The sequence below is a fragment of the Ranitomeya variabilis genome, chromosome 6, assembly GCF_051348905.1.
Source record: "Ranitomeya variabilis isolate aRanVar5 chromosome 6, aRanVar5.hap1, whole genome shotgun sequence".
Taxonomy (NCBI): Eukaryota; Metazoa; Chordata; class Amphibia; order Anura; family Dendrobatidae; genus Ranitomeya; species Ranitomeya variabilis.
The window spans coordinates 78,177,031-78,203,570 of record NC_135237.1 but is presented as its reverse complement, the minus strand read 5'-3'; the positions used below and the strand labels follow the sequence as shown (position 1 = coordinate 78,203,570).

Here is a 26,540-nt window from a genome sequence, read left to right as displayed (position 1 = left end):
ATTTATTGGGTGCCCAGATCATTTATGCGGCATACAAATCGTGTAAACGGGAACGTGCTACTGACAAAACGATGCTGCATTTACAATCGTTCTGTGAACGCACAACTTTTGCTGACCAGTGCAAATGGCATCGTAAATGAGGACTGATCAATTTTCATACAGTTAGTAGCATTAATAAATAGGTTGAAATCATCTTGTCTAAAAGGGCCATTAGATAGATATATATATATATATATATATATATATATATATATATATATATATATATATATATATATATATATATATATATATATACATATATATATATATATATATATATATATATATATATATATATATATGTTTTTTTTTCTTATAAATACCAAGGAGTATGGTTTGTATAATAGCACTTCCTAAGTCATCTGGTGGTCTGCACAAGTAGAAATATTACTTTAAGTGATACATTTAGGTATCGACTACCTGTATGTAAATGTATACATTGAGCAAGCCCACATTTTTGTTTTTTGAAGAATGTATGGAATGTCGTTTTTGCACATCCATGAGTATGTGTGTTATGTGTTCACACTTGTATGTCAAGTGTGTGCATGTATGCTATGAGTGTGCGTGTATATGCATGTCTGTGTACTGTATGTAGCATGTGCGCTTATCGGGGCTGTGGAGTCAGCAAGCCCAACCTCCAACTCCTCACTTCCCTGACTCCGACCCTACAGCCCTGCCGCACTACTAAGCATGCACATAAAGTGCAGCACACATTCATCTTAACTTAACTATTCTCATGTACAGCACCATGGAATCAATGGTGCAATATAAATATATAATAATAATAACTAAAAGCCGAGATCCTTAGATCAGGAACAGACATTTATAGGACATTTCATAACTGTTTCAATTTCTTATGAAAACATTTGTACCACATCCTGCATTGTACCACTGTACCCAGTTTGTTAGATATTTTAGGAGTCGGTCCATTTTATACAGACACACTTACTCCACCAAAATGGACTCCGACTCTGACTCCACCACCCTGGTGCTTATTTTATATAAGTAGGAATGCTGACTGTCTAGTAAGTGCCTGGGTGTCCATATGTTTGTGTAAGTCCATTTCATAATGAACTGAGCAGAAAGCTTAGCTTAGCTGAACCCTAGTCCATCGGCCACATCCATTGTAGTCCATCCAGAGCACTGCGAACCTTTTACTACCTGCGGCATCCCCCGGCCTGCTCTGACATTAGTAGGCCCCATATGTTGTGACCCACGGGGGCCTACTAATCAAAAGAAGTGCTGGGGATGTCGTCGGTAGTGCAAAGTAAGCTGTGCACTGGCCTGATGGCCACAAATGACAGACATGGCTGCCAGACCAGGGTCTTGGGAATTTTTTTTTTTGCTGTACTCTAATATTAATGGCATGGTGTAGAGATCGAGAAAAGCGGCACTCACCACTGACGTATCCGTAATCTTTATTCAGTAACGGGATGAGGAGCAGAGACATCCGGCCTGTGTGAGCCGGGAGAAGTGTGTACTCACGCTAAACATGTAATTCTCGTTTTTATGCCTCTGCTTGTCATCCCATGCCCGAATAAAGTTGTCTTTTCCAGATACAAAAAAACACCATAAGAAGAAAAACCTCCACTATTCTAGACAAAAAAACACCAGCACACAGGCAGAGATGCTTACCTGTCCAAGGCCTCCAAACAATTGCACTAACCAAGGTGCAGCGGATCCAAGTGTATTTGCCATCTTAACTTGGGTCCGCTGCACCTTGGCTAGTGCAATTGTTTGGAGGCCTTGGACAGGTAAGCATCTCTGCCTGTGTACTGGTGTTTTTTTTTCTTTTCCAGGTACACCAGTGGTGAGTGCCGCTTTTCTCGATCTCTATGGTAGTGAATGACGCTATCCCTAAGCTGAGCACCGTATGATCTGGCGATTGGGTCCTAATAATTTTCGGCTAACCCTGTCTTCCCTGGGCTTGGGTCTGGTACAGTGCCAGCGTTTCCACTATGTGGAGCAGTGAAATGTTAACATTCACCTTGATTCCCGGTACTAGACCCTGGGACCACTGCCCACGTGTCTCACATATGGTTTCTGTAATAGTACTTCTTGCTTTTTATAGGCCAACAGCAGCAGAACTTCTGAAGCACAAGTTCTTCCAGAAAGCGAAGGTGCGTAATGTGTTTATATAGAGGAAGAATCTGCGGCTCGTTCAGCTGGAAGCATGAAGCTATAATTACCCAGAGCTGTGAACAGACGGAGATTTGCTTTTATTTCATCCAACCTGACAGCATCGCCATATTCACGAAGGACGATTTATTTATTACAGGAATTCTAGAGAACAGGAATTCCGGCTCTTGCGATCTGTCTTGCTTCGTTTGAAGCGAACATACATTACCATATTTTTTTTGTGCTTTTTATTAACTCATTAAGGACCTGGCCTTTTTTCATTTTGTACATTCATTTTTTCCTCTCCTTGTTCCAAAGCTCTTTTATATTCTTTATATTCAATCTGTGCGGGTCTTGATCTTAACTGGACGGGTTACAGTTTCAATCACCTCACCATATAATGAAAAATGGAATGTGTTAAAAAATAGTGGAAAAAAAACAAAAACCCAAAACAATTCCGCTGCTTTTTGGGGTGAAGTGTGGTTTCAGGTCTGTACAACAACACAAATACAAGTTTGGTGTAGTTTTTCTTCTTCCTGCCCCCAACATTTAAAGGGAATCTTGTCACCCCATTTTTGGCCTATAAGCTGCGGCCGCCGCCATCAGGGGCTTATCTACAGCATTCTGTAGTGCTGTAGATAAGCCCCCGATGTAACCTGAAAGATAAGAAAAACAAGATAAATTATACTCACCCAGGGGTGGTCCCGGTGCGGTGCGGTCCGATCTTCATATGATGACATCCTCTTCTCTGCTTCGTGTCGCAGCTCCTGCGCAGGTGTACTGATTTGCCCTGTTGAGGGCAGAGCAAAGTTCTGCAGTGCGCAGGCGCCGGCAAAGGTCAGAGAGGCCCGGCGCCTTCTCACTGCAGTACTTTACGCTGCCATTAACAGGGCAAATCAGTACACCTGCGCAGGAGCCGCAACAGGAAGCAGAGAAGAGGATGTCATCATATGAAGATGTGAGGCGCTGGACCCGGACCGCGAAGCCCATCGGACGGGACCACCTCTGGGTGAGTATAATCTAACTTGTTTTTTTTATCTTTCAGGTTACATCGGGGGGGTTGGGTTCTCTACAGCATTCCAAAATGCTGCAGATAAGCCCCTGATGGCGGTGGCCGCAACTTATAGGCCTAAAATGGCGTGACAGATTCCCTTTAAGAGGTTAAAGAAAATTTGGTTCATGTCACCATTTTGTGAGACCAATAACTTTTTTTTTTTTTCTGTATTTTTGTAAGGGCTTATTTTTTTCATGTAGTGAGCTGTCTTATTTATTGGTACTATTTTGGGGTAAATAGGATCACTTTTTGTTGAGGTTTTTCGAGGGAGATTCAGTAACTGAAAAATGGCAGTTCTGGTGTTTCCACTTTTTTATATTTACAATTAATTTACATGTTCATAGATCTGACTTTGAAGGTCATATGAATACCAAATATGTTTGTTTTTTTAATAACTACTTTTGTTCGAATGGAGGAAAAAGGGAGAATTGCATTTTTTAAATTCATTTTTTTTTCTACCCCTTCCCGCCCAAGAAAAAACCCAAAACCCTATATATAGAGCAACCGGTGTGGTCTGAAGAGTTTTCAGAAGGGAGGTCATTCCTGAAATTACGTTAAGACCTTGGGTTACAGTGTATTACATTCACCTGTGTGATCTCTGATCCATTGTTCCCCTCTACAGAACAAAGAGTTCTTACACGAGAAGTTGCTCCAGAAGGCCCCCAGCATCACGGAGAGAGCAAAAAAGGTGAGAGCCTACACTTCAAAAAATTAGTCTAACTAAATTCACTTTTTTTTTTTTTCACACAGGATTTAGCATCGTGGCACAAGCCCTGTAATAGAAAAAGGGATGTGCTACTATATCTACAGCTGGATATAGACCTGTTACACAATACCTTCCAGGCAAAAGCTTTTTTTGCATAGTAGGTCTCATTACCACGCATATATTAGCAAACCTGTCGCCAGCATTTCCAATACAAACTGCTTACATTATTAAATGGATCTTAGATCTGATGTGGCTGATGTACTTACTATGAAAATCCATATCCGAATGACTGAATGAGCCTTAAATTTAAAGGTGTCATATTATGAGTCAAATTCTAGAGGAAAATACAACTTAATATTAGGCAAGGAAAACTTCACTAAGGTTTATACAGCCATTCTTAAGGTATGCACACAGTCTTTTTACTGAGTTTTTGGAGCATATACTGCGCAGAACCACCAAGTTTTTGAACAGTTTTTTTCCGCTCAGTTTTGCTCCAATACCTCCTCAAAAAACTTTGTGTACACATACCCTTACATGGTTCTTGAAATAAGTTCACCAGCCTCATAAGGTAGAGGAGATCTATATAACCATGTTTGCGTTTTGTTTTGTGAAATCTGGTGATAGATCGGATTACAGAAAAGTGAATGTTATTCTCCAGTGCCGTTGCTCGCAGGTTAAATAGATAAAATCCAACACATTTGAGTCTCTTTTCCCTGAATTTGAACTGCTCAGACTATTGGTCAAGATTTGTCAACGGCTAGATTATTTTTATAGGGGTACAGCCTTATTGGGGAATAGCCACATCAAGCAGCTGGTGGACAGCTAAGATGCAAATAATTTTTCAAATTTGATTGTCATTGTCTATCCAGTTTTTTGGGTAAAGCTGCTCATACTCAAAAAAGCTGCTCTATAAAGGGAACCTGTCAGCAGGATTGTGCACAGTAACCTACAGACAGTGTCAGGTCGGCGCCGTTCTACTGATTACAATGATACCTTGGGTGATGAAATCCATCTTGTGGTTGTTGTTTAATCTTTATTTTCAGTTAATGATATGCTCGGGCTCCGGGGCGGGCTGTGGGGGCGGCACATGGGCGGGACTATTGGCGGGGCTTTATGTGGTGCTCTGCTTACATGTTCATCCTTATTGCAGGTCACTGATCCTTCACTAGCCTGCCCCCTATTTTACATAATGAATATACTATTGTTTGAAAAAAAAAATATATATATATATATAAAAAAATATTTATCAAGTAGCACCTGCGCTCTAGCATGATATGGTGTGTGATCTGTGTATATTCATTATAGTTAGGCATTTTGTTGGGAAAAAAAAAAAATATATATCTTAATCAAAATGGTGCCGGCAGCTGTGCCTGCGCAGTGGCATCTATCCCGTTCCGATGCAGTATATCCACATTCTTCGATGAACACATGCAAATTTACTTGTGTTATTAGAACGCAGCATTTTAGACAAAGGAAAAATACGCTGCGTCCAAAGCGCTGCTACTTCCTGATCGTGGGAACCTGTCACCAGAAAATTTGATATTATCCTGCAGGTAAAACAAGCCGACCACTCTCTTTCTCCCACCTGCTTCTCACTGCTGGCGACATATCCCCCAATCCTGGACTCCCACAGCTAATACCTCCCATTATTTCCTCCTCCTTTCGCTCCCAGCCTAATACACACAGCCAAAATCTCGTGCCTTTAACGCCCACCCCCCTGCTCCCTCTCTCTGGATCACCCTGGAATGCCCACTCCGTCTGCAATAAACTCCATGTGATTCATGACCTCTTTACATCTCATAATTTTTATTTCCTGGGCCTCACTGAAACATGGCTGACACCCTCCGACACAGCCTCCCCTGATGTGCTATGTTATGGCGGCTTCCACTTCACTCACACTCCTCGCCCTTGCAAGAGACATGGTGGAGGAGTGGGCCTTCTCCTTTCTACCAACTGTACCTTTAACCCAATCCCACCTCATCCCTCCCTCATCCTCCCTTCTTTTGAAGTCCGCCCTGTCTGCATCTACTCTCCCTGCAACCTCCAAGTGGCTGTCGTATACCGACCTCCAGGCTTGACCACTGCCTTTATTGACCAATTCTCCACCTGGCTCCTTCACTTTCTCTCTGCAGATATTCCCACCATCTTCATGGGTGACTTCAATATCCCCATTGACACCTGCCAGTCACCCCATCTTTCAGACTTACTCAGTGGTCCTCCTCAGCCACTCATACAAGTGGACATACATTAGACCTGGTCTTCGCCCGTCTTTGCTCCCTATCTAACTTCATGACCTCTCCTCTCCCACTGTCTGACCACCATCTACTCAAGTTCTCATCACTGTCCTCCTCACCTGTTACCCATGTCCAACAACTAGCACCCCCCCCCCGCAGAAACCACGCACATCTAGACACCCACACACTCTCTGACTCTATTCTACCACTGTCCTCCTTATCTTCACTCCACAACACAGACACTGCCACTAGTTTCTACAATACTATGTTGGCTCGGTCACCCCTCTCAGGCATAGCAGAGAGCGACGAATCAATAGACAACCCTGGCACAATAACCTCACTAAAAAGCGTCGGCAAGTATCCAGAATTGCAGAACAGCGCTGGAAGAAAATGCATTCGCAAGACGACTTCACCGATTTCAAACAAGAAACATTTGCATTCAAATCAACCCTCACCTCTGCTAAACAGGCCTCCTTTACATCCCTCGTATCTTCCTTATCCCACAACCCCAAACAGTTATTCAACACTTTCAACTCCCTCCTCTGTCCACCGCTGCCCCCTCCGACTTTCCTAATGTCTGCGAAGGACTTTGCCATGCATTTCAAAAATAAGAGACAAAACAAGGCAAGTCTTTATTATCTGACCACCACAACCCCTTTGTATACCAGACCAATGCCCTAACCCCATAACTTCCCTCTCCAAAATCACTGAAGGAGAACTTGCTTATCTCCTCTCCAAATCACACCTCACCACTTGTGCACTTGACCCCATCCCATCCCACCTCCTCCTCAACCTCACCACTACACTTATCCCATCCCTAACCCTTCTCTGCAACCTATCACTAACTTTTGATACCTTCCCTTCTGCTTTCAAGCATGCCACTGCTGTGTCCAGCTGTCGCCCCATATTGTTGCTCTCGTTTGCTTCCAAATTCCTTGAGCAACACATCGACACTGAACTTTCGCCTCATTTTACATCTAACTCACTCTTTCACAACCTACAAACTGGCTTCACGCTCCACTATTCCACTGAAACTGCCTTGACCAAACTTACTAACTACTTACTTACAGCCAAAGCTAACAGACAATTCTCTATACTCCTCCTTCTAGACTTGTCCTCTGCCTTTGACACAGTTGACCACTGCCTCCTACTACAGATCCTCTCTTCCTTTGGTGTCTAAGACCTCGCCCTATCATGGATCTCATCCTACCTTTCCTACTCCTACACTACCTCCTCATCTCGCTCTCTCTCTGTTGGTGTCCCTCAAAGCTCTGTCCTAGGACCCCCTACTCTTCTCAATCTGTACCCTTGGGTTGGGACAACTCATAACGTCCTATGGCTTCCAGTACCATCTATATGATGAAGACACTCAGATCTACCTCTCTGGCCCAGATGTCACCTCTCTGCTGTCCATAATCACAGACTGTCTATCAGCCATATCCTCCTTCTTCTCCTCTCGCTTACTCATTTACTCTTTCCTCCATCTTGCACACCTTCCCTTCCTACCTGATCTATCTATTGCAATAAATGACATCACACTTTCCCCTGTCTTGGAAATCCGCTGCCATGGAGTAACCTTTGACTCTGCCTTGTCCTTCAAACTTCACATCCAAGCTCTCGCCACCTCCTGTCGCCTTCGTCTAAAAAATATTTCAAGAATCTATCCTTTCCTCAACCCTCACTCTACCAAAATGCTTGTGCATGCCCTAATCATCTCCCGCCTCGACTACTGCAACATCCTCCTCTGTGACCTACCTTCTAAATGCTCGCACCTCTCCAGTCCGTACTTAGCTCTGCTGCCCAACTAATTAATCTCTCTACTTGTTACACTCCTGCTTTCCCCCCTTTGCAAATCCCTTCACTGGCTCCCAATTTCCCAGCGTATCCAGTTCGAACTACTAACACGGACCTACAAAGCCATCCATAACCTTTCTCATCCGTATATTTCAGAACTAATCTCCCAATATCTTCCCTCATGTAAACGCTGGTCCTCCCAAGACCTCCTTCTCTCCTCTACGCTTATTCGCTCCTAACCCAATCGCCTATTAGACTTCTCCAGAATATCCCCCATCCTCTGGAATTCTGTGCCCCAACACATCTGACTATCCACCACATTTGAATCATTCAGATGGAACCTGAAAACCCACCTCTTCAAGAAAACTTACAACCTGTAATGACCACATGACCACCTCAACACCATCGGAGCTACTGCAACCCCCGACCTACTGTGTCCTTCCCCATAATCCTGTACAATGTAAGCCCGCAAGGGCAGGGTCCTCTCCCCTCTGTACCAGTCTGTCATTGTTAGTCTACTGTAAGTGATATCTGTATTTTTTTGTAACCCCTTCTCATGTACAGCACCATGGAATCAATGGTGTTATCTAAATAAATAATAATAATAAACCTATTGAAATAATCTGCAGGTTAATGGCATTATTAACCTGCTGGCAACCGCTCTTAGCCCAATTCTGTGGGGAGAATATTAGCTTTATTAACCCCCCTCCCCCCCCTCCCCTCCCCGGCAGCGTTCGGTTTCATCATTCACAGGGGTCCGCGCCTGCGCTGGCTCTGCATTACGGCCGGCTGTCAGTCGGTCAACTACACCCGCCGCTCGCTAAACTCAGAGCGGTGACTGCACCCGCATTAGAACCACGCCGTGACTGAAACTCGAACGCTGCCGGGAGAACAAAGTTAATTTTCTCCCTGAAGCTTACAGCTAAGTGCGGGCGCCAGGCAGGTTAGTAATGCTATGCGTGATGAAAAAAAAAATGTATTCTGATCTAAACAGTAGGTGATTTTTGATGTTGTGTCCCCTTTATTGCTTCCTTTATTCTCATTTCTGGAAATATAAAACTGAAGCGAGTCAATCAGATTCTTTGGAGAAGAAATAATACAAGAGCTCTGTAGGTTACGAGACAACTCACAAGCTTTTCTATGTCATATGGCAGCAAAAACGTATAAAAAGCATTAACTATTTAAATACCAGACTATTACAGCTGGTTTTCATAGCTGTAAATGAGAATCCAGAGCTGTGTGTGACTCAGAATGTTAATTTACTCTTCCCGTGGTAATTGTGCTCCAAGCTTAGCCGTATTATTTAAGTGCTGTCACTGAGTCCCAGTAATGAGATATTTGGGGGAATATTATTGGATTATTGTTGCCTTGTTTTATGTGAGTGATGGTTTCTTCTCTACAGTCATTGAGACCCTTTATTATGGCTTGTAATTGGTTTATTATAGCAGCCAGCAGCTAAAAGACTGTCGGCTGCACACTTCTTCTATAGCTGGGCCCTTGACAGAAACTGCAATGGAGCCTCAAATACAGATGTGAACAGAGCCTATGGGTACTTTTACAGTGGTTGATTATTGGGAACAAATTCTCCTATGAACATAATTGGGCATTGTTAGTTGGCTGCCAATCACTCCACAAATGAACAAAATTCTTGTTCGTCGGGTGAAATGAGTTTTAATGTTGCTTAAAAATTAGCACAAATCAGTATAAACGGCACATATGCTGCCAAGAACATTGATCGTCTGCCCAGAACGATCATATTAAACGGAAGCTATCATCAGAAAATCACCAACTGTTTATATCTGGTATTAACTGTTTTTTCATTTCTTTTTCAAATTAGTGACTTGTCTTTTTTGTTGTTTTATTTTCCATATCACAATCTGCATTCAAAATAAAAATTACATATCTTGCAATTTTCACTTGGGCCACTGGGGCATTTTTAGATTCTAGCTTCCTCTTGTTTCAGGAAACAATACGTGTACATTGCCACAATGAACAAACTCTGAACAGACTCTGATCATATCTATTGTGGTGAAGCATCTAATGAGCATGTGTGAAGGGAAGAGGAGCAGGGTCAGGTGTGACATTGTCTGTTGTGAGATGTGGACCCTGTGTTATCAGTTGTGTATAGAGGTGTGACCTGTCATTGTACTCCTGCCTCTGCTGATAAGAATCCTGCTGATAACACTTCCTGAAAGCACAGGAAGTAGGTGAAAACTGCAAGATTATAATTTATTTTTCTTTTAATAAAGATCATGATATAAAAAAAGGCAAATAAAAAAAAAAAAATACAAAATACACGCAACATCAATATCTGATTTAAATAATAGGTCATTTTCAGATCATGGCTTTGATTTAATGATTGTTCTATACAAATGGGGAGTAAACGGGCCATTAAATGACAGCTTCTACATAGATGCCGTTAACGCTGTGGGTTGGTTAGTCAAAAATAGGAGTCACAGATGCAAACTGAAATTTTGAAGCCCAAATTTGTCACCTATTCACATATATTAAAATATAAACTGAGATTTTATGATAGGAACGGGAGAGAATAAAGAAAGCATATCCCTAAACCCTTCACAGGGCATTACTTGTACATTTCGCACTATGCTGCACATACTATAACCGAAATTCATGACTAATACAGGTAAAGTTTCACCCCAGGACGCAGCACAGTCTCCCTGATGAACGCTGCCATCACAATGTAGTGTATCTTCTCTATTGGCAGGTTCGAAGAGTTCCGGGATCAAGTGGTCGTCTTCATAAAACCGAAGACGGAGGATGGGAGTGGAGTGATGATGAGCTGGACGAGGAAAGCGAGGAGGGCAAAGCAGCTGTGTTACAACTTAGGGTAAGCAGGCAAATTGTTGAGTGAAATCTTTATTGCTCCTGCCATTTATAAAAATTAATTTGACTTACTGATGAACATCTGGTCTGGTCCACTAGGGGGCGCACACTGCCTACAGTTATCCCTTGTACAGTACTAAATGATACAAGCATGTCTAAAGCTCCCCCTTGTGGTGGCTGCAGGCTGACAGACTATTATTATTTTTATTTATCTCTTATTTGAACATATAGTCTATTACCGTATATACTCGAGTATAAGCCGAGATTTTCAGCCCAAATTTTTGGGCTGAAAGTGCCCCTCTCGGCTTATACTCGAGTCACGGTCTGTGGCAGGGTCGGCGGATGCGGGGGAGAGGGCGCTGAGGCATACTTACCTAGTCCCGGCGATCCTGACGCTCCCCCTGCCCGTCACACTGTCTTCGGGTGCCGCAGCTCTTCCCCTGTACAGCGGTCACGTGGGACCGCTCATTAGAGAAATGAATATTCATTTCTCTAATCAGCGGTGCCAGTGACCGCTGATAGAGGAAGAGGCTGCGGCACCCGGAGACTAGCTGTCCGGGGGAAGGAGCGGGACGCCGGGAGCAGGTAAGTATCACATATTTACCTGTCCACGTTCCACACGCCGGGCGCCGCTCCATCTTCCCGGCGTCTCTCCGCTCTGACTGTTCAGGTCAGAGGGCGCGATGACGCATATAGTGTGCGCGGCGCCCTCTGCCTGATCAGTCAGTGCGGAGAGACGCCGGGACCGGACGCTGGGGAGCTGCAAGCAAGAGAGGTGAGTATGTGTTTTGGTTTTTTTATTGCAGCAGCAGCAGCGTTATATATGGCACAGATTTATGTGGAGCATCTATGGGGCTAAACTGAACGGTGCAGAGCATTCCATATGGGGCAGCTTTATAATGAGCATCTATGGGGCCAAACTGAACAGTGCAGAGCATTATATATGGCACAGCTTTATAAGGAGCATCTATGGGGCCAAACTGAACGCTGCAGAGCATATATGGCACAGCTTTATATGGAGCATCTATAGGGCCATAATGAACGGTGCAGAGCATTGTATATAGGCCACAGCTTTATATGGAGCATCTATGGGGCCATAATGAACGGTGCAGAGCATTCTATATGGCACAGCTATATATGGATAATATATGGGGCAATGATCAATGGTATGGAGCATTATATATGGCACAGCTTTATATGGAGCATCTATGGGGCAATAATGAATGGTATGGAGCATCTATTTTTATTTTTGAAATTCACCGGTAGCTGCTGCATTTTCCACCCTAGGCTTATACTCGAGTCAATAAGTTTTCCCAGTTTTTTGTGGCAAAATTAGGGGGGTCGGCTTATACTCGGGTCGGCTTATACTCGAGTATATACGGTAATTTGCTGAGTTTTTAATGTTATACGTAAGAACAATATAGTGTTTAACTACGGATATTTACTGTATTACGGTAACTTTAAAACATATTTTTCAACTTAGCAAGTTATCGATGTAAGGGCAGCATATTACAGCTAAAATCATGTTTCAATTTGTAGACACACAGGGAGTGGGTCTTAGTCAGGGAGAAGGGGAAATGACAATAATATGTATCCTAATGGGCCCTACCAGGTCACTATCTTGTGTCCTCCCTGGCAGTGGAGATTGGCACCTTAAGTTTCCACGGTATGTCCCCCCCACTCATCGGTGACTCTCTGATGTCCCTAATAAATTCCTACCAAGGAAAAAATATCCTGATACTCCCCGAAACCCACGAAGTTTAAAAAGTGTAATAATGAGCCGGTGAATAACCAACAATGTATATGTAGCTGGAAGGAGATGAAAACAGATTCAGCGATCTCTCTCCTGATAAGAATGATCTATATGTAGAAGGAACAGACAGGAATATCCTATGCACAAGTATTAATAAAATAAGAATATCCAAAGTGTATTATATGTAGGTGAATGATCAACAATAGCTACATATCAGACATCACCATAAATAATGTAGGTAAACGGTGCAGTGATCATCTGGTTGTCCTACTGGGGTTCGTCAGCTCAATGGCAGGGATGCCCGCTGTCAAGTTTCAAGCCTTAATCAGGCACCATCCATAATAAAGACGCATCACAAACTATTACCCAACGTGTTTCCCCTCCTAGAACATTTCTAGGGTTTCATCAGGGGACCCAACCTCATTCTGATGTGGCCTTCTGATCCCCTAGGAATTTTCTAGGGGGAAAACGCGTTGGATATTAGTTTGGGATGCTCCTACATGGGTCACAGGAGGCCGGGTCTGGCAGCAGGAAGCCGGTGGCCGCTACTGTAAAAGCGAACTATAAGTCGCACCACCATTTTATGTAAAACATTTTTTTTCCTATTTTCCTCCTTTTATAGTCCACAAAATACAGTAATTTATATAACTGGTGCAGAAATGGTGCAGTGTCAAAAACTCACCAGAGTTAATAAGGAGCATAGCCTAAATGTCTAGCTTTATTTGTAGCTCTCCCTCCCCTGCTCCTCTGAATGGAGCAGAGCACATCAGACACCTGTTTTCAGTTATTGTGGGGGTCTCAGCACCTATTACATAGTTTTACAAAAATCAAATAACATGCAGATACATGTATTTTCAGCTCTTCTTGAGATATAAACACTTTTCTTTTGTTTACAGTTCATTGCCTAGGGACCGACCACCGCTACTGTTTAGCTTGCAAACACTGCGCTGAAGCTGGCCGTGAATAGGAGGTAACGGCACACTGCAGTGATCATGGACAGTTTCCAAGTGGTGCTTACAAGCTCAATAGAAAATGAGTTTGTAAGCACTGTACACGTACTGCTGACTAGCTGTGGTGGTGGTCGGTCTCCATGGCAACTCGCAACAATCAAAAGAAAAGTGTCATTATCTCAAGAATCACTGGAAATTTTAACAGGCAGTAAATTGCAATCGTGCTTGTACTATTGAACCCTATCCGACAGTACCCAGTGATGGAGATGGGATTAACCCCTTCAGTACCAAGGCTGTGAATTATTGTGGCTCCCCACTCTAACCTTGTTCTGTCTTTTTTTTTTTTTTTTCCCCCCAGTCTCCACGTGTGAAAGATTCTTTACCAAACTCTGAGGTGAGAACTTGTCACTTCTGTACAGAAAACATTGATTTGCATTGAACACTTCATCTCTGACCTGAGTCCCTAATATAAAGTCCGCCCCAGATTAATATTATACGCCAGCAGGGGCACAATTCCCAGTTCACTATTTTGCATGTGAAATTTTAGCTTGAAATTTGCATTACTAGAGCTCCATTGTGGATCTGATAATAATTCTAGCAGTACAGCGCCGCAGAATATGTTAGTGCTATACAAATAACGTGTGATAATAACCTTCCCTGGTCTGTGCTAGATATTTCCTGCAACAGAGCCAAGCGCCACCTTTCTCCAGACCCCAGCGCAGCCTACAGCCAATCTACCTCAGTCGTCCGGCCAAGCTGCACCTTCACAAGTGTCTGTTCCTGTCCCATCATCTGGACAGGTGAGTCCTCCAAGGAAGTGTCCACGCGGGATAGAAAGGCTGAGGGTGTTATCAGAACATCTGCACCAGGTTACGGCCATGTGAGATGTGATCAGACCTCCTCCACGGGCTGCAGACATTTTCTTTGGGTTCTGGTTAACCCCTTTACCTCCCAAGTTTTCACCTTCATAACCAGGCCAAACGTTACATTTCTGACCAGCATCCGAACACTGACTCTGACTCTGGTCACTGGAACACTTCAACTTATCCCAGTGATTCTGACATTGTTTTTTGTGAAGTCCAAAAAGACGAGAACCGAAAATATGGTCAAAAAGAGGAATTGGGACAATGGAATAGAGGCTAAAATACCTTTATTAGTGAGGGCTAAAGGACGTAGCACAACATGCAGAAGAGATGCCCACACAGGTGAATAGGGTTAATTACACATAATAGAAATGTATATTAAAAGACGAAACACTAGGCAAAAAATAGAAGGTCAAAATATAAATATAGCAGCCTGAAAATCAGAATAATAAGCAAGCAAGAAAAAGATGACTTATACTACCAGTGTAGCAACAAAATGACAACACAGTATTAATAAATTAATAAAATTGTCATGTGAATGTATAAAAAGTGATTGTAGCCAGGACTGTGGAGTCGGAGCCCATTTTGTCGGAGTCAGTGTCATGAAAATTGAGGAGTCGGAGGTTTGGCAATATAAGGGTAAGCTAAGGATGGTAGACGAAGCACTTTCAAACAAGTGAACTGTCACTATATAATTAGTGTAGCAAATAAAGGAAAAAATATGGACAGAAGCAGTAGATGCCAGCTCTGCAAGAGAAATGATGAGACTACAAATGCATCGATGGGGGAGGTGAAAACAAGCAAGAGGTGCAAAATGCTGCGGTGTGCAGTTTACCCATAATGGGATGGGAAATAAAGATCATGGGCACAATGAGTTACCAAGTGTTTCTTGGTCCAGGCTAATTAATTGATTTTTATAGAAAAAAATGTCTGCAGCTCAAAAACAGGGGGGGAAAAAAAACGCACTGTCTGAATGAGATTTTAGACTTGTCATTTATTTTGCTGCATTTTTTTCCAACTGCTTCATGTGAACAAGACCGAACTGTTTAGTTCCTGGTGCAGATTTTCTCAACCTATGTAATTCATTTTGAGGAGTGATTTATTTTGTAGGTTTGCAGCAACATTTGCTTGTTATATAGGCAGATTTTGCTGGTAAATCGCTGTGTGTGATCGCGGCCTTACCTGTCTGCCCTAAATACCTACATTTCAGTGTCCATAACCTAAACATATATGTGTGTGACGTGCACAAACTATGTAACATCTCTTTACAGGCCGCTCCTGCAGCTCCTGTGCCTCCAACACCGGAAGAAGTGAAAGCTGTTATCAGTTTAGTATTACGATTAAGGTAGATAACTTTGGTGTTATTGGTACCGTGATTGTCGCACCCATCACCTGTCCTTAGATTTGTGTAGTGCAGTGGGTCCAGCGACCTTGTGGTCAGCATTTTGCTGCAGTATTGTGTATTTGGGGGCTGCAGTATTGTGTATTTGGGGGCTGCAGTATTGTGTATTTGGGGGCTGCAGTATTATGTATTTGGGGGCTGCAGTATTGTGTATTTAGGGGCTGCAGTATTGTATATTTGGGGGCTGCAGTATTGTATATTTGGGGGCTGCAGTATTGTGTATTTGGGGGCTGCAGTATTGTGTATTTGGGGGCTGCAGTATTGTATATTTGGGGGCTGCAGTATTGTGTATTTGGGGGCTGCAGTATTGTATATTTGGGGGCTGCAGTATTATGTATTTGGGGGCTGCAGTATTGTGTATTTGGGGGCTGCAGTATTGTATATTTGGGGGCTGCAGTATTGTATATTTGGGGGCTGCAGTATTGTGTATTTGGGGGCTGCAGTATTGTATATTTGGGGGCTGCAGTATTGTGTATTTGGGGGCTGCAGTATTGTGTATTTGGGGGCTGCAGTATTGTGTATTTGGGGGCTGCAGTATTGTATATTTGGGGGCTGCAGTATTGTATATTTGGGGGCTGCAGCCTTGTCCTCTTCAGTTACACCAGTGACACCTGTAGGACGTACCGCTTCTTATAAACCGAGCCCGTGATAGGGAGACGGAGGCTTTATTCTATACATCATACATCCTCATTCTGTTCTATATATTTACAATATTTTTAGATTTATTGAACACTTTGAATAAGAATATATTTCATTTTTAAGCAAAACTTCATGTCACAAGTTTGCAGGATGTTATGCTGTATTATCTCTGAGCCAGGGCTGCGGTCAACTAGCCAATGCATCTAGAAATGTGCTGCTAATGTCTAACTTTCACATTTTATTCTTTTTTTATTATTATTTTCACATTTTTATTTTACATTTTATGTGTGGAAGTTCCTATCTGGTGTTTTCTGTGTAAATGAGTACTGCCCTGCACATTGAAGGGACAGAGGTAGCGCTATCTGTGCCTACATCACTCGAAAGATGGAGAGGCAGCACTATCTGTGTCTACATCACTTGTAAGACGAAGAGGCAGTACTAACTGTGCCTATATCACTCGAGAGAATAAGAGTCAGCACTATCTGTGCCTACATCACTTGAGACATGGAGAGGTGGCACTATCTGTGACTACAACACTCGAGAGAATAAGAGGCAGCACTATCTGTTCCTGCATCACCCGAGAGATGGAGAGGCGGCATTATCTGTGTCTACATCACTTGAGAGACAAAGAGGTAGTACTAACTGTGCCTATATCACTCGAGAGAATAAGAGGCAGCACTATCTGTGCCTGCATCACCCGAGAGAGGGAGAGGTGGCACTATCTGTGACTACAACACTCACAGGAACATTGTATTCTCATAATTTACAGAGAGAATAAGTGACAATTCATCGTCTTTTCATTTACTTCTTTTTTTTTTTTTCCTCAGAAACACAAAGAAAGAACTTAATGATATCCGGTTTGAGTTTACTCCTGGAAGAGGTTAATTTATTTATTTATTTTTTTATATATACAGTGACGTGATAATCTGTGAATGGGAATCATCTATTATAGAGAGTAGTAATTATTATTTCCTAAAGTGTGAAGGTTTGATAAAGGTTCACACTTTAGGACCGAAACATTGCCATATGGGCTAATAAATAGCACTTAGATTTACCGTCTATCTTTATATAGTGTGATGCCTCAATTATTTGGACTAATAATATATAATATTATTTATATTAGAAATCTACAAATATTGTAAAAAAAAATGTAAGTTTTTATCAGTACCACACCCCCTTTTTCTAGTTTAAAGATAAAGAATTAAAAAAAAAAAAAATATATATATATATATATATATATATATATATATATATATATATATATATATATATATATATATATATATATATATATATATATTATAATATATATTTGGTATTGCCACATTGTTAAAAGTCTGTTTCATCCAAATATTAAATCAATCACCATATACAGTAAACCATGTACAGAGGGAAAAAAAATGGTGTCTTTCAGTCAGCATGGAAAAGCTAGAGGGTCAATTTTCAATTAGCCCACATGACTGTGTGAAAAAGAGCATGATAGAGAGGCAGAGTCTTTCAGAAGCAAAGATAGTCAGGGGTTCCCTATTCTGTTAAAAAATGCATCAAACATTTGTGGAATCATTTCAGAAAAATTTTCAGAAAACAGTGAAAGAAACGCAAACCTTTTTTAATACGAAGTTCTGAATTCTTTTTAGCCTTTCAAAAGTAAATAATAATAAAAAAAAAAACTTTACAAGTTAGTTATCACCTTTAATTGTCCTGATGTCGAGAATCCTGTTGCAAGGTAAGTTTTACCCCACATTCAATACTGTAAAAGCAACATGATCGCCAAAATGGCAGAGCTGCTGGGTTTCTTTTTCACCATTTCACCACACTTGTAATTTTTTTTTCGTTTTTCCATTGTTTTGTACAATGAATGGTGTCTTTTAAAACTACAAATCGTCCTTCCAGAAGACAAGCCCTTATATGGCTGTTTTGAAGGAAAATTGAAAAAAAAAAGTTATAACTCTTGGAAGAAGTGAAGGAAAATTGAAAGTGCAATAGATGAAAAATTGTCTGTTAATGAAGGTTAATGACTAGTGATGAGCGAATATACTCGTTACTCGAGATTTCCCGAGCATGCTCGGGGGGTCTCCGAGCATTTTTTAGAGCTCGGAGATTTAGTTTTTCTTGCCGCAGCTGAATGATTTACATCTGTTAACCAGCATAAGTACATGTGGGGGTTGCCTGGTTGCTAGGGAATCCCCACATGTACTTATGCTGGCTAACAGATGTAAATCATTCAGCTGCGGCAAGAAAAACTAAATCTCCGAGCACTAAAAAATACTCTGAATCTCGAGTAACGAGTATATTCGCTCATCACTATTAATGACCCGAACTGACAGCAAAATCGTTTGTGCCATTTCAAGTCATGAAATATCTTGTGGGTCCAAGACTGGTCATATAGTAACAAGTGCACGAATGTCAAACTGTCCTTTTGGTGGAATCTTAGGGAATTTTAAATGTCTTCAAATATTATTCTGTCTTGTTTTTTTTTCTTCTAGCATTTAAAGAAATTGTTTAGTCCCTAAAATAAGTTTCAAATAAGAAATGAGTAGAGTTAGTGTTAATCCATTCATAGGATACTGTCCATCAGCCACGTTGGAAATCTGTGAACAGACTCTTACATGGCAGCATCTACGGCTCTTCTTTTGATTAGTCGGCCTAGGGCAACGTCTCAACGACGATGTTGTGCCAGACTTGTCAATCAAAAGAAGACTCGCGTATCTCGAGCAGTAAAGGCAGTTCTCAGGACTTTCGTCCAGTGGCCATAGATTACTGACATGACTGATGGACCATTTCTAGAAATAAGTAACGCGCAGTGGATCTTTTAAAGTTTTTTTCCCACTATATTTTATAAGGGCCCCAATGTCTTTCCTCACCTACCACCATTCATTTATTTTATGTTATTGTTTCCCTCCATATTTGGAGCTATTATATTTTTCATATGGTGGAAATATTTGTTGAGGATGTTGACACAGAGGAGTTTTGGGTCTGAAGTTCCCTCAGATTCCGAAGGACAATTAGCAGATCAGTCCAGAGCAAGTCCTGCTAATTCGTATAAATCAGTGAGGGAAAAGTCTGAAGGAGGAAGCCATCTTCTGGTGCACGATTTGTCATTGTATCATTCTAGGATAATGTTCTGGACTTTAATGACAACAACTTTATTTTCCAGATACGGCCGATGGTGTTTCCCAAGAGCTCGTCTCCGCTGGCCTTGTAGATGGAAGAGACTTAGTAATAGGTAATTCTTATTGCAAATGTGCATTGATGCCAGCAAAGATGTAAACTTGATTAATCCATAAATCTGTTTAATTCTCATAGTTATTTATTTTTTTTCTTTTATATTTTATTATTGAAAATCGTGAATACGCTCAATTCTTTTTTTAATCATATATTTATGTGCTAATTTTTAATTTTTAGAGTTTAGCAAAAAGGTTGTCAGGATCCTGGTCTAGCGTCCATGTCTGTACTCTACGACACCAGGACCGGTGCGGTGCGAGCTTCCTCTGCCGGCATCCTGGGTGTTTCTCATGATTGCTAGGCATATTTCATAACACGGGGGGCCAGCTAACGTACAATTGGCCTCCAGGATGCTGGCATCTGGTCCTCTGAATCTTTTTGTGTAGCTGTACTTTTTTTTTTTAGGTCAGTGAAAAGTAAGTTGGCATTAATGATGTTTAACTCATGGTATCACATCACTCATAGAAGCAGTGCAAAGAACATAACCAGAATTGGATAAATAAACAGCGGCCCCTGAAAACTGAGAGGAAGACGCATGTCTAGGCTGGTTTAATTCTAATGTAATTGAACCCTTCTCTGTTTTTAGTTGCAGCTAATTTACAGAAGATTGTGGAGGAGCCACAGCCCAACAAATCAGTCACCTTCAAGCTGGTACGTGCTTGTAGAACGTAAAGGAATAGTTGTCCTGTAGAGATGTCTCATTTTACTTTCATAGCTTTATATGGGAGAGGTTTTTTTCTGCAACTCAAACTTTCCCTTATCTCTAAATGGGGTATTAGAAATGTTCTTATATGTCAGATAACCAAGGACACAGAATGTATCTGTCACTTTTGGGAGATAAAATTGTCACTAAGGCCATGTGCACACGTTCAGGATTGTTAGCCTTTTTTTCGCGTTTTTTCGCTATAAATACGTGATAAAAACGCGAAAAAAACGCTTACATAAGCCTCCTATTATTTACAGGGTATTCCGCATTTTTTGTGCAAATGTTGCGATTTTTTCCGCGAAAAAATCGCATAGCGGAAAAAAAAGCAACATGTTCATTAAAAATGCGGAATTGCAGGGATTCCGCACACCTAGGGGTCCATTGATCTGCTTACTTCCCGCACGGGGCTGTGCACACCATGCGGGAAGTAAGCAGATTATATGCGGTTGGTACCCAGGGTGGAGGAGAGGAGACTCTCCTCCACGCACTGGGCACCATATAATTGGTCAAAAAATAAGAAATAAAATAATAAACAGTCCTATACTCACCCTCGATGTATTCCCGCCTCCTCGCACGCTGCCGTTCGGTTCCTGTAGCTGGTGTGCGCTGAAGGACCTCGCCGAATGACGTCACTGTCCTGTGATTGGTCGTGAGCGGTCATGTGACCGCTCACGTGACCGTGACGTCACGGGAGGTCCTGTGCGCACAGACCAGCTAGAAGAGGAGCCGGACGGCCGCTGAGGAGATGTCTGGGTGAGTATAAGCATTTTTTTTATTTTTTTTATTATTTTTAAACATTCTATCTTTTACTATAGATGCTGCATAAGCTGCATCTATAGTAAAAAGTTGGTCACACTTGTCAAACGCTATGTTTGACAAGTGTGACCAACCTGTCAGTCAGTTTTCCAAGCGATGCTACAGATCGCTTGGAAAACTTTAGCATTCTGCAAGCTAATTACGCTTGCAGAATGCTAAAAAACCGCGAAAAAAACGGAAAAAAAACGCAAAAAAAAAATGCGGATTTCTTGCAGAAAATTTCCGGTTTTCTTCAGGAATTTTCTGCAAGAAATCCGCAACGTGTGCACATACCCTAAGACTACATGGAGCAGGGCATTGTGTACGTGGTAACATTGCTGAGTGTAAATGTATGTATGTGTGTAAATTCATATGTACAAATGAAAAAAAAAATATTCTCTCTCTTTGGAAAATGTGTGAGTTATGGAAATCTCAGGATGAATAGAAATGTTACAGATATGCAAATGATGAAGCATTGAAAGCAACATTTGTGTATTTTTTTTTAAATGTCTCAATTTATTTACTATCAAATATGAACGCCGCTCACAGAAATCCCCGCATTTTACAGCCTTGGCTGATATTAATGGTTGTCTGAGGAATATTCTGTCACACTAAATGCGCTCGGGCAAATCATCAAGATTCACTGCTGGCAGCTCCCTATACAATTGCCGCGAAATTACATCTCGGATATGCTCGATGGGAGACAAGTCATAGACTGTGCCGGCCATGGTAACACGTTTAGGTCACGCAGGCTTCTCACAGTACCACGAGCAACATACAGCTTGGCGTTTTCATTGTAAAGAATGGCTCCTGGGACACTTTCATGTTCCCTTAAGAAGGCCCCTTCATGACGCTGCTCACATGGTCTGCAGACCAATCTCTGGCTATCATTGCATCCAAGAAAAAGAGCCTCACTGAAAAGGATAGACCTCCATTCCAGTCTCCATTGTCATCTTTCTCTGCACCATGATAGCCTTTGAGAACGGTAGTGTGAGGTCAGTGGACACCTGTAGCTTCATGTCTGCATTGTAGCCCAATTGTCATGCAAAAGCCTTCTGATTGTAAACACTGGCTCCTCAAGTTTGGCGTGTGATGACTGATTTCACTTGTACAGAAGGTATCACTGTGCGCTATTCTTCCAATCTGATGAGACCCTGTGGGCAACCAACATCATGAAGAGGTCTTCATGAGAGACTGTCACACCAGTCCTACTCTCAGGATTGTTTTGTGGGTGGCATCATATGTGGTAGCCAATCCTTCAAGTCTTCATTCCAGGTACACTAACAGCTCGGTGTTACATTGATTTTGACGTAAATCTAGTGCTACAGCCATTGTTCCAAATTATCCCAGGACCGTTGTGACAGCACTGCAACACCAGGCTGAATATTTCTAGTGCTATTACTCATTGATAGCAGCTAATACACACCTCACCACCTGCACGCTTGACCTGCTCCAGTCCCACCTCATCCCTAACCTTGCCACGGTCTTCATCCCAACCCTAACACACCTCTTCAACCTCTCACTCACAACAGGTGTCTTTCCCTCAGCCTTCAAACATGCCAAGATCACACCCATCCTCAAAAAGCCCTCCCTCGACCCATCCTCTGAATCTAGTTATCGCCCAGTATCTCTTTTCCCTCATGCCTCAAAATTACTGGAATACGTCCATCTTGAACTGTCCTCCCACCCCTCCTCCTGCTCCTTCTTTGACCGGTTACAATCTGGCTTCCGACCCCATCACTCAACTGAAACTGCCCTAACTAAAGTCACCAATGACCTACTAACTGCCAAGAGCAAGCGACACTACTCTGTCCTCCTTCTCCTGGACCTGTCTTCTGCCTTTGACACTGTGGACCATTCCCTTCTGCTACAGATCCTCTCATCTCTTGGCATCACAGACTTGGTTCTATCCTGGATCTCGTCATATCTGACAGACCGAACATTCAGTGTCTCCCTCCCCCACACCACCTCCTCACTTCACCCCTTGTCTGTCGGTGTTCCTCAAGGCTCTGTTCTAGGACCCCTACTCATCTCCATCTACACCTTCGGCCTGGGACAGCTCATAGAATCCCACGGTATGTAGTATCATCTCTACGCCAATGACACACAGATCTACCTATCCGGACCTGATCTCACCTCCTTACTTAAAATCCCACACTGTCTGTCTGCTATCTCGTCTTTCTTTTCTGCTCGCTTTCTAAAACTGAACATGGACAAAACAGAATTCATCATCTTTCCCCCATCTCACTCTACCCCTCCACCAGACCTATCCATCAATGTCAATGGCTGCTCACTTTCCCCAGTCACAGACGGCCGGTGCCTCGGGGTGATCCTCGACTCTGCCCTCTTTTTCAAGCCACATATCCAAGCCCTTGCCTTCTCCTGCCGTCTCAAACTCAAAAATATTTCCCAGATCCGCCCATTCCTTGACCGCGACACTACAAAAATACTAGTGCATGCCCTTATCTCCCGCCTTGACTACTGCTACCTCCTACTCTCTGGCCTCACATCTAGCACTCTAGCACCACTCCAATCCATCCTACACTCTGCTGCCCTACTAATCTACCTGTCTCCCCGCTATTCCCCAGCTTCTCCCCATGCCAAGCCCCTCACGGGTTCCTATCACCCAGAGACTCCAGTTCAAAACCCTTACAATGACGTACAAAGCCATCCACAACCTGTCCCCTCCAAATATCTGTGACATGGTCTCCCGGTACTTACCCACACTCAACCTCCGATACTCACAAGATCTCCTTCTCTACTCCCCTCTCATCTCTTCTTCCCACAACCACATCCATGACTTCTCCCGTGCTTCCCCCATACTCTGGAACTCTCTACCCCAACACATCAGACTCTCGCCTACCATTGAAACCTTCAAAAAGAACCTGGACTCACCTCTTCCGACAAGCCTACAGCCTGCAGTGATCCTCCACCTACTTGAACCGTCACACAACCAGCTCTACCCTCTCCTAGTGTATCCTCACCCATCCCGCAGACTGTGAGCCCTCACGGGCAGGGTCCTCCCTCCTTATTTACCTGTATGCTTTGTTTTTTTGCTCATGTTCAATGTATTTGTCTATATTTGCCCCCTTTTTCACATGTAAAGCGCCATGGAATAAATGGCGCTATAAAAATGTATAATAATAATAATAATGATAATACTCGATGCTGAATAAATTGAGATGTTCATTAACATGTCTATCTATCCCTAATTCCAGAACTTTTCCTTTTTGATCACCTTTCTATCACAGGTACATAACCTATGATAAAAAAGATGTGCTTAATCAGGATATTGGCAGGGTCCATCTCCCAGACCCCAGCTTAAAAACCATGCCAAGTATCACATTGCTAAGATCTTATATTCAGGTCAAATCGCCTAACCTGGGTAATATTCTTATATCTTTACTTTTCTCTTTTATAGGCCTCTGGGGTGGATCATTCTGACATTCCAGATGATGGGAAGCTCGTAGGATTTGCACAGCTCAGTATCAGCTAAGCTGCCGTTTTCGGAACTGCTTCTTAATGAAACCTTCATCGTCATCATTTTTCTAATGCTTTTTTTGGCCTACAGAACCACTACTGCCAAAGAATCAAACTCTGGCTTAATTTGGAGTTGTAACAACGTGTATTACTTTTACTCTTGTCTAACAAATGTCTCTAAACTTAGTGTAATGACGCACACTGAAGTCAGAGCTTTGTAACCCGACAGCGAACAAAAGTGTTTCTGCACATCATTAATCTGGTTTTCTTTTTATCTTCATGTGAAAAGTGCTAGCTGCCTTCTGTAGTGCCGATGGGTCCGCCAGCCAAATCCGGTGGTTGTCCCTTTGTCGCTCTAGAGGACCAGCTCGCACCTCTCATACCTGTTTGTTACTGTTGCCTTATTTGAGGATACTACTGAGTATGGAACTATGGGTTTCTACCACTCTTACACACTCAAGGCAAAGAGAACTTAATTTTGGGATCTGATTTTTATTGGCTTTAATTTAAAGTGAACAGAAAAGAGTCTAAATAAAAACATAATTAATTTGATTGCGTTCAATTGTCTGATTTTTTCATTACTGATATTAAACACTTGTGGAGTTGTTCATCAACAAAGTCAATAGGGGAATTGGGAGAGATTAGTACAGTTTACAGAAACCACGATGCTTATTGCAGCTGATTATGTTCAAAGTCGTTGTCCGGGGCTTACATATCAATTACTTAAAGTTTGGCGACCTTTGCCGTAACTGTGTTGGAAAACATTATTCATCTGAACTGCATTGTTACCTATGAAATATGTGGATCAAGAGGTCAGAGAGATCTAGTGTCCAGTAAATGAATTACTAACATAATTAAGCCAGTGCGGAAAGAGAAATACAACCAAAACTAATCCTCCCATTACTTCTAATGCAGAGTGTAGTGTATTCCTATTATATACTTACCTAGGTGGATCATTTTAATAATAAGTCTGAAACTGGTTTTCTTGGATTTTTTTTTTTACCAATAAACGCCATGTTTTATTGTATTTTAATATACACTTATTACAAAACCCATACCCTTAGAGCATTTCTTTTAAATGACCATTCTCATTTCTTGGTTGCTTAGTTGGGGAACACAGGAACCATTGATTAGATGCTGACACTAAGAATACATCTTAAAAAAGAAAAAAAAAAAACTGCTCCTCGCCAACAGCCTACACCTGGGCATCAGACAGCCTGCCATTGAGTTAGTGTAGTGACATTTGAAGACAGACATAGGTCTACCTCCCAGACCTGCCTTGACCTTAATGAGGAGATTGCTCTCCTTCCTTTAGTTACTTCGCCTTTCATTTCCCTGAGTGGTCCTTACACAATCTGATGTAGTCAGAGCTTTGCAGCTCCACCTGTCTTTTATAGCTACGTTCAGATGCCTTGTGGGTCATCCCGGTATGCTCTGGCAGAGGTCAGACTGCCTCTAGGGCTGCCCTTGGTCACTGGTTTTGATCTTCCAATGTGGAAGATCAGCTAAGGTAGGGTGCCCCTGCCAGGGCACGGCTCACTCCCCTTGTGGGGTATAAGCCTCCTGAGTCATATGCCTCCTTGCGTCTGGTCTTATTTTCCATAGGACCACTACTTATTCTTCAGTTCACATCTTTGGGGAGCTCTTACTTTTGTGTCTAGAGGTGCAAGTCTTCGCATTGGGTTACTACAAGCGGCAGTTGTAGTTACCTGAGGGATTGCTATTCTTTCTTCTGCAATACTGGTATTGGTTTTCCCACCCCAGGAACAGCTTTAGGAAATCCCATGGTTCCCGTGTCCCCTCATTGAAATGACTGAGAAATTAATATTTTTGTTACTCAACGTAAAATCTTTCTCATAGCCTTCATTGGGAGACACCGCTCCCTTCTTTGGGGGAAGTCTTAGTTTTGTTCCTCCTCCTGCACTTACTGAACAG

At 42.3% G+C, this 26,540-nt stretch overlaps 1 protein-coding gene across 2 annotated transcripts in view; it reads left to right on the top strand.

Moving 5' to 3' along the window:
* Nucleotides 1–25,157, top strand: part of OXSR1 (oxidative stress responsive kinase 1) — a 101,371-nt gene extending 76,214 nt beyond the window's left edge. For both annotated transcript variants that reach the window (XM_077268685.1, XM_077268686.1), the window contains exons 9-18: nucleotides 2,114–2,162; nucleotides 3,837–3,902; nucleotides 10,674–10,796; nucleotides 13,854–13,889; nucleotides 14,167–14,295; nucleotides 15,630–15,703; nucleotides 17,227–17,279; nucleotides 19,557–19,625; nucleotides 20,211–20,275; nucleotides 24,547–25,157. In XM_077268685.1, the coding sequence (XP_077124800.1) occupies nucleotides 2,114–2,162; nucleotides 3,837–3,902; nucleotides 10,674–10,796; nucleotides 13,854–13,889; nucleotides 14,167–14,295; nucleotides 15,630–15,703; nucleotides 17,227–17,279; nucleotides 19,557–19,625; nucleotides 20,211–20,275; nucleotides 24,547–24,621 (739 nt within the window). In that variant the 3' untranslated portion in view covers nucleotides 24,622–25,157. The remainder of the gene's footprint in view (nucleotides 1–2,113; nucleotides 2,163–3,836; nucleotides 3,903–10,673; nucleotides 10,797–13,853; nucleotides 13,890–14,166; nucleotides 14,296–15,629; nucleotides 15,704–17,226; nucleotides 17,280–19,556; nucleotides 19,626–20,210; nucleotides 20,276–24,546) is intronic.
* Nucleotides 25,158–26,540: the final 1,383 nt, after the last annotated feature.